Below are 9,147 nucleotides of genomic sequence, written 5' to 3' on the forward strand. Positions count from 1 at the left end.
GCGAGGGAAGGTTTCAGAGACAAGGGTGTATGCATGCTGAAAAAGGGAGACATGACTCTTGTTGAAGCTGTATGAGGACCACCTTGGATTTAAAGAAGGTCGAACTTATTGTTTGTTTGCTCTGTGCCTACTGTAATGCTGTGCAGAAACGTGTGAAGCCGTGTTTCCCTATTTACATTAAAACTGGTTTAACTGACAGCAACTCTTTCACGAATATAAGGGAAGCAAAATAGTGCGCTGAGCCCAATAACTTGGTGAGACTTCAGGAAGTGCATAACTTTGTTGTAGATTGTCTTGGAGGCTATAGGTACTTGGTGACAAAAATATCAGTGTTATTGGAAAGAGGATCCAAGAAGAGGTTGGTTTAAATCAGTGTTTCTTAACTAATGTGATGATTTATGTTTTGTCTTCAGATGATTCTTTGTGGTGAGAGACTGTACTGTATGTACTTGCTAGAATTTTATCAGTATCTGGCCTCTGCTCCATAGATGCTTGTCTGTGTCACCCCACCCCCACCCTCTCCAGTGCCACAGTCAGAAATGTCCCCACATAGCCGGGCGTGGTGGCGCACGCCTTTAATCCCAGCACTCCGGAGGCAGAGGCAGGTGGATTTCTGAGTTCCAGGCCAGCTTGGTCTACAAAGTGAGTTCCAGGACAGCCAGGGCTATACAGAGAAACACTGTCCCGAAAAAAACAAAAAAAGTCCCCCACATGATGTTAAATGTTACCTGGGGGAGACCCCCTCCAAACCCTAGGTTAAACCAAGCCCCAAGGAATAGTGTCCATAAACGAAATACTACATCTGTGTAGCATCAGAAACTAAGGTCTTTCTGTCGTAGAGGCTGAGAATTCCCGAGGCCAACTTGCCATCAGATTCAGTGTCTGGTAAAGACACACTTTCTGGTTTGTAAATGGCATGCACTTGCTGTTTTCTCGGGTGGTAGAAAAGCAAGAGAGCAGAACTAATGTCGTTCTGGAGGGTAGATCTAGTCACCTCGCCAAAGGCCTTATCTTCTAGAACCACCAGTTTGGACATTAGGATTTCAGTATGCAAAGTGGGGATGGGGACCCAACCATTTAGACCTTATCAGACAGATGAGACTGGAGGAGGCGGGGAAGTGAGGAATATGTATTGGGGAGGGTATGGGGAGGGCTAGCAGTTGTGGATTGGGGCTCTAGACAGCTCTCTTGGAAGAAATGGAAAGAGCTAAGAGCCCAAAGGAGTGCAAACAGAAATGTTGTTCCCTGAGGAAGGCATATAGTTTGCAGTGGCCTTGAGAGCGGGTCTCATGAAGTGGGAGAGGTGGGAGCCTGCCAGACTCCCGGCCAGGCCTGGAGGACAGGACTTTGAAACAAAGTCATGTCTGTGGGAGAGTTTTGCAGCCAGGATGAACCCAGAAGCATGGGAAGTCATCAAAGAGGAAGGTGGGGGGATGCTTTTCTTTAAGATTAGAGAAAGATGTCCTTGGTTTGCTGTGGAGAGTGGTGTGGGCGAGGAGAAAGCTGCCAAAAGCTGCCGATTGAGGAGAGCAGGGGGGAATACAGAGAGAAGGAAAGGAGAAAATCTGATGTGGACATGGTTAGTTCATTCAACCTGAGAAGAAAGGAGAACTCAGGAACCGAGGCTGCTGGGTGGAGAGGGACGCCCTTCCTCAGTGAAATAGCAATCAAGGTTATTGTATTTTATTGTATTTTATTGTATTGTATTTTGGTGTTTTGCAAGACAGGGTTTCTCTGTGTAGCCCTGTCTGTCCTGGAACTCACTCTGTAGACCAGGCTGAACTTGAACTCAGAAATCCCGCCTGCCTCTGCCTCCCAAGTGCTGGGATTAAAGGCGTGCGCCACCACTGCTCTGCCTCAATCAAGGTCTTTAGCTCTGCTCTTTAGTGTAAATGGATGAGGAGATGTCAGGAGTATGTAGTATCAGCTGTCACCCACCATGTTAGGTCTGGTGGGTGGGTCATGCCTGTAGTCCCAGCATTTGAGTGGCAAGAGGGTTGCCATGAGTTTGAGGCCTGTGTGGACTACCTAGTGAGATCCCGTCAGAGCAGCAAAGGCAGAAAAGGGTCCATTATCTGTAATCAGGAAGTAGCTGCCTGGAGAGTTGTATGTTCCTTCAAACTGTTGTTGCTGTGTGTTTTTATATGCCTTTTCCTCATTTTGCGGGCCAAGTCGGACATCTCATCTGTCCCTTCATTTTACAAGTAGTCTCTGTTGTTTCAGCGATATATTTGTGTGTCTGGCCGCTACCAACGGCTGAGCTCCTGGGGCGCAGAAGCTGAATGTCCGGTGCTTAGAATACTGCCTGCCATATGAGAGTTTCTCATTGAATTAGAATAAACCAAGTAGCATTTGAAAACAAAAGTCTTGGGTTACTTACCATGAAAGCCACTATGCTCAGAGAAATTGCCTAGTATTTAAGAAGATACTAAATAAATGTTTGTTACCCAAGCCATTTGAGTCAGCGGTTAATGATATTTTGAATATTTATGTTAAACTGATAACCTCAGAGAGAAAAGACCTTAGCCCTTTCCTATCCTGTATTTTTTCATGAGCCTAAGAATTTACATGGTAAGACATTCAATACCTACTTGTGGGGAAAAAAATGAACATCTCTAACTGAAAGCGATACTAGAGAAGCAGCTGTAGCAGCCCAGGTAAAGCTGGTACTGTGGGAGGAGGAAGGGCTGGAGATACCACATGGCTCCCTGCGCTTGAAGGAAGAGGGTGAGTCTGATGCAGACTGGACCAGAAGCTAGACCACACCCAGCGAATGGCTTCTTTCTTTCCGAAGAGGTTCTGAAGGGCTTGCCAGTCTGCTTGACATTTTAAAACCATTTCGAACTTTGCACTTTTCTAGTTGCTTTCAGTGGCTTGAATTTCAGGAATTCCCTGACTTAAATATGTCTAGAGACGCAAGGGGTACAAAACTTAAAGAGTTGTTGTTTAAAAGTGTAAAACAAAGGAGTGTTTAACATGAGAGCAATAACTTCAGCTATAATATATAAGCCACTGTAAGAAGAGAGGTCTACATAGAAATTCCGCTTTTACTGACCTAGATAACTACAGGTATAAATCTATTGGAACTCAGGGAGGCTATCAGAAACAGTTTTTTTTTTCTTTTAAGACCTCAAAATGCAATATAAAATGTAATATATGCATATATATATATATATATTACACTAAAACTTAGGTTTTTTTTAATCTCATCTTATTAAACTTCATTTTTTTCTTTTTCTTCCTCTTTTCTATCCTCTATATGCATTAAGCTTCTAAGAACTGGGTTTTGGAGAGTCGAAGCATTGAGAAAGAGGGTATTCTCTTTAAAAATCAAGATAGCTACCTTCCCTATGTTACACTGAGTGTGTGTTTTTGATGTCCAGGTGATGGTACAGTGCTTTGGTGTGCTCAGGTTATTGCATGCAGGAACAATGTAGCACTGGATATTGAATACAGTCATTATTGATTACTATGCTCTTTTCCTGTACAGTAATTATTCTGACTTAGAACTCTTACTGTTGTGTTTGAAATTTTAGGTAACAGTTTCAAGATGCCAGGACGTTCCAGTACAAATTCAGGTTCTACTCGTTACATATCCTTCAGTGGTGTAGAGTCAGCTCTCTCCTCCTTAAAAAACTTCCAATCCTGTATCAGCTCCGGAATGGACACAGTTTCTAGTGTTGCCTTGGACCTTGTGGAGACTCAGAGTAAGTAATACTTAAAACTTTGTGCGTGCGTGCGTGCAACTGTCCACTCTGAGGTCAGGGTGTGGTTACATTACTCTGAGGATGCCCTTCGAGCATTCTTGGGGTAAGTGTTTAATTTCACTGGACACATTTTCTCATCTTATTCTGTAACATCTCAGAACCATGTAGCACAGTAATCCTCCACTCAGAACTGCCCTAGAAATCTGTGAACACAGATATTAGGGTTCCTTGCTGCAGGTATGCAGTCTAAAGTTTGCGATACGTGTGATCGGGAAGGTCTGTAAATGTGCGGGGACAACACTCTTTTCCATCAGTTTAACTCTGTGCTGTTGTGCTTGATTACTCTGCACGTAGACTCGACAGATGCCAGGGATAGCAGTAGGGAAAGCCTCGGCCAAAAGGAGGGTTCAGCTTTGGGGAATTCTCACTTTTCCAGCAGAAGATTAAGAACGATGTTCTTGGCTTTTTTTTTTTTTTTTTTTTTTTTTTTTGAGTTAGAGTTATTATTACTTTTGACATATTCAGAGCCAAGGGAGTGGCATAATATCTTTTTTCCCTTACTTTTTAAAAATGGTACTGTTTTTGAACGATTTGTGATAATGTGTTTTTTCCTTTACTTATCCTGACTGAGTTTTAAGGCTCTAAAAACATAATATTTATGTCAAGTTGGAAGAATTTCTGTACTGTTTCTTATCATAGTTCCCTGTGTGCTGTCTCCTTTCCTTTTAGGATTTCAGCTACAGTTGTGAGAGCTGTATGTTCCCTTCTGCCCCAAAATATCTTTCAGTCTCCCCTCTACATTCTTTAAAAAAAAAAAGTGTGTGTGTGTGTGTGTGTGTGTGTGTGTGTGTGTGTGAAAGAGAGAGAGCGAGAGAGAGAGAGAGAGAGAGAATGTGTGTTTGCGTGTGTATGTTAGAGAGAGAGAGAGAGAGAGTGTGTGTGTGTGTGTGTGTGAGAGAGAGAATGAGAATGTGTGTGTGTATGTTAGAGAGGGAGAGAGAGTGTGTGTATACATATGTGTGTGTGTGTGTGTGTGTGTGAGAGAGAGAGAGAGAGAGAGAGAGAGAGAGAGAGAGAGAGAGAGAGAGAATGTGTGTGTGTGTGTGTGTGTGTGTGTGTGTGTATGTGAGTGAGTGATGGACCTGCATGCACATGCCTTGCAGCACTCTGTAGTACAAACAACACTTCTGTGGAGTCAGCCCTTTCCTTTCCCCTTTGTGTGATTCTAGGGTGTCAGACTCAGGTCATCAGACCTGCATCGTTGCCTGAGGCATGTTGCTGGCCCCATCTTCATCCTCAACTCTATGAGGCATGTTTCTAGTAGCTTTTTAAAATCGTTGTCTGTCATTACTGTCCTTTTTCTCAGTGTCATTCCAGTTTAATTTCCTTATGCATTTGATGTTGCCAGTTTAAGTTTTGTTGCCTTCTGTCAAGGTTGGTTTCCTTTAGCTGTCAACTTGAAACAAACTTGGTGTCACCTTGGAAGACATAGCCTCAACTAAAGTATTGTCCAGATGAGATTTGCCTGTGGCCGTGTCTGTGAGGCATTTTCTTACTTGCTGATTGATGCAGAAGGGCCCAGCCCATTGTGGGTGTTGCCATCTCTAGGCAGGTAGGCCTGGGCTGTGTTAACAAATTGATGGAGCATGCCAGGAAGCAGTGTTCCCTGCCTGGCTTGTGCTTCAAGCTTCTGCCTTGGCTTCCCTTGACAGATGGACTATAATCTGTATTGTGAAATAAACTCTTTTCCTCTGAAGTAGCTTTGGATTGTGATGTTTATCACAGCAACAGAAAACAAACAAATATCTTCTTTTAAAGAGAGTTGAAGTTTGTTTTGGTGGAAAGCCGAATAATTTATGGATCAGTTGGCTCTATTCCAGTATTGATAATCTTTGTTAAGGGTGAGCATAAGGTAGCTATTCTTAGTTGTCAACTTGACTACATCTGGAATTAGCTATAACTGAAGTGGCTGGGGGCTGGAGAGATGGTTCAGCGGTTAAGAGCACTGACTGCTCTTTCAAAGGTCCTGAGTTCAACTCCCAGCAACCACACGGTGACTCACAACCATCCATAATGAGATCTGATGCCTTCTTTTGGGGTGTCTGAAGACAGCTACAGTGTACTTACATAAAATAAATTAATTAATTAAAAACAACAACAACAGCAACAAAACGAAGTGGCTGGATACACACATATGAGTAATTTTTTTCTTAAATCATTTCAAGTGGGAAGACCCACTTTTACTCTGGATCTCCTGAGGTGGGAAGACCCACCTTTTATCTGCTGGCAGCCTATATGAAGGGCATGGAAGAAGGAAGCTTTTACTCTGCCTCTCACTTCCACTGGCAAATCTATACCCTCACTGGCTTTACAGCCTACTCTGGGGTTCCAGAGTATAGTGGAGATCAGCTGAGATATCTAGCCTCGTGAACTGACTGATTTTGGACCTTGTGTTGGTAGACAGCTATTGTTAGACTAGCTGGACCACAGCTTATAACTTATTTCTCTGTCATTCTCTTTATAGAGCTTCACTCTATAAATTCTGTTCCTCTACAGAACTATGGCTAATACAGTGAGTTTTAGTAAGGTTAACATCATGTAACAAAGTAAGGCCCTCTGGAGCCTTGATTGCTTTGAGGATTCAGCATCTTAGCTTGACTCTGGATGGATGAAATTCAAGTGTCTCCCAGAATTCTCTGGACGTGGGTATTGTTTGCTTCCTAGTTCCTCAGTGTCTTCGGATTCAGTATCAGACTCCAGGGAATCCCTGTGCTGATCCATAGCTTGCTCCCAGCATTCTGTCTTGCAAGCTCCTGCTGCTTCAAGCCTCCAGATTCTTCTCATTCTTTTGGGCTGCTATGTTCCATGTGGATCCTTTCTCTCTAGTGCTTGCAGGAAGGGAGGGGATCGAAGGACTAGTCTCCAGCCAGATGTTTCCCCATATGTACTTATCATTCTGGTCTGGCTATTGTAGCATAGTCTGAAAGTAGTCATAGCATATATTTTAATCCAGCTTTTGTAATTATTCTGGACAAGATGACCATCTCAATCCCAGCTATTCATTCATGGCTAAGCAGCAGAAGTCACCTGTTATCTTTGGTCACCTGTGATCTCTTAAGTGTCTTAACCCTGCCTCATCTGTTTTAGAACCTGTTCTTGGAGATGATGGATATTTGGCTTTTTGCTGAAATCATAATAGAACCTTATGGCTTACATAAAAGAGAGCGAGAATACAATCCTGGAGAGTATCAGATCAAAAGTTTCTAGATTTAAGTTAAAAGTTTAAATATTTTGGCTCCATCCATCCATCCATCCATCCACCCATGTGGTTTTTTAAGACATGGTTTTTCTGCATAGCCCTGGTTGTCCTGGACTTCAGTTTGTAGACCAAGCTGACCTGGAACTTAAAGAAATCTTCCTGCCTCTGCTCCCAAGTGCTGGGATTAAAGGTGTGTACCACCACCCAGCCAGAATTCTTTATTTTTGCCTTTAGTAAGAAGTATAGTGTTGGTATAAAAATACAGTTCCTGCAGTTTTCTTTTATTTGAGAAAGAGTTTCATTGTTGCCAAGTCTGTCTTGGAACTCCCTATGTGGAGGAGGCTGGCCATGAAATCTTCCCTTGTCTTCTACTCCTCCTTCCACTGGGTAGCTTACAAGTTTGCATCACCTTACCCAGCTGCTTCGTTATCATTAGAAAAGAAATGCTAACAATGTTTTTCAAAAAAGGTTCATAATATAATTTGGGGTTGATAAATTTTTATCTATGATGGGCCAGATTGCAAATATTTTCAAATATTTCTGAGCCATGAGGTCTCATAAACTCTGGTAAGTGTGCTATTGTAAAGACCACCCTAGACAATGCATAAAGGTGTGGTAGACTGAATGAGAATGGCCTTCATAGGCTCATATGTTTGAATACTTGGTTTCACTTGGTAGAATTGTTTGGGAAGCTAAGGGGTGTGGCCTTGTTGGAGGAAGTGTGTCACCGTGGGTGGGCTTTGAAGTTTCAAAAGACTTGCGCTTTCTGGGTATGCTTTTTGTTTGTGGTTCAAGGTGTGCTCTCAGCTGCTGCTCTAGCCCCCTGCCACCTTTCTTCTGCCATCACATCATGGACTGTTACTCCTCTAGAAGAATAAGCCCTTAATATAGTTTTGCCTACAAGTTGCCTTGGTCTTGGTGTTTTGTCACAATAGAAAAGAAACAAATATAAATGGGAATGGTGTATTCTAAAAAACTTTATTTACAAAAACAGAAAGTGGACCAGTTTGGGTTATAGCTTGCCAACCCTTCCTTTAGAGCCACAATTTATCAAATATTCATTAAAAATTATTTGGGGGCTAGAGAAATAAGAACATTTGTTCTTGTATAGGACCCAGATTTGATTCTCAGCACCCACATGGTAACTAACAAGCCACGATAACTCCAGTTCCAGATCTGACCCTGTCTTCTAACCTTCATGGGCACCAGCCATACATCTGGTGCACATACATGAATGTAGATAAAACATTCATGTATGCAAATAAATCTAATTTTATTTGGATTAATTTTGCAGCAAATACTTGTTTTTTTAATTAAAAAAATCAAACTTAAGATAAATTTTGACCAAGTTGTATGGAAAGAAACACATGAGATGAAGAGTCTCAGTTGATGCAGATGCAGAGCAGAGAGTGGCCTGGAGTGCCGATTGTGAAAATACATTTATATATATGTATACGTATACATATATATACATATACATATACACACACACACATATATATATACATATATATATATATATATATATGTATATATATGGGAGCACACTTCATACTTCATAGTTAATACACATTTACAGAGGAACTATTCTGTCTCTAATTCAGTGCTGTGATTTAAAAAGGATACAGAGGAGTATAAAGTGGTTCTTTTCCTTCACAGGATTTACAGTCTCAATTTGAAAACAGACACGGATTAAAATTCCAAAAGGGATACTAGTAAGCTCTCAATAAGGGTTATTATAGATTATTCAAGGTTGGAATTTTTGTTTAAAATAATCATTATTAGCAACAAAAGCTGCTAGGTGTTGTCCTTTCAAATCAGACTCACATTCTCCATTCTCCATTTTCAGTAGATGGTTACAACTCAGGGAGCCTAGGTAGCCTATTATAGCTGTTCTTTGCAATTAAAGGGACCATGGAAACACAGCTATATCAGCCTGTAGCACACCCAAAGCACGTTCCTATTCAGCCATCAGGGTAGAGGGGTTTCTTTTCTTTTTTTAAAAAAAGATTTATTTATTATTATATCTAAGTACACTGTAGCTGTCTTCAGATGCACTAGAAGAGGGCATCAGATTTCATTACAGATGGTTGTGAGCCACCATGTGGTTGCTGGGATTTGAACTCAGGACCTTCAGAAGAGCAGTCGGTGCTCTTAACCACTGAGCCATCTCTCCAGCCC

At 41.8% G+C, this 9,147-nt stretch overlaps 1 protein-coding gene across 5 annotated transcripts in view; it reads left to right on the forward strand.

The window, feature by feature from the left end:
* Nsmce2 (NSE2 (MMS21) homolog, SMC5-SMC6 complex SUMO ligase) overlaps positions 1-9,147 on the forward strand; it is a 237,645-nt gene that overhangs the window by 741 nt on the left and 227,757 nt on the right. For all 5 annotated transcript variants that reach the window (XM_021217016.1, XM_029548023.1, XM_029548024.1 and 2 more), the window contains exon 2: positions 3,537-3,707. In XM_021217016.1, coding sequence (XP_021072675.1) covers positions 3,551-3,707 — 157 coding nt within the window. In that variant the 5' untranslated portion in view covers positions 3,537-3,550. The remainder of the gene's footprint in view (positions 1-3,536; positions 3,708-9,147) is intronic.

The sequence above is a fragment of the Mus pahari genome, chromosome 17, assembly GCF_900095145.1.
Source record: "Mus pahari chromosome 17, PAHARI_EIJ_v1.1, whole genome shotgun sequence".
NCBI classification, from domain to species: Eukaryota; Metazoa; Chordata; class Mammalia; order Rodentia; family Muridae; genus Mus; species Mus pahari.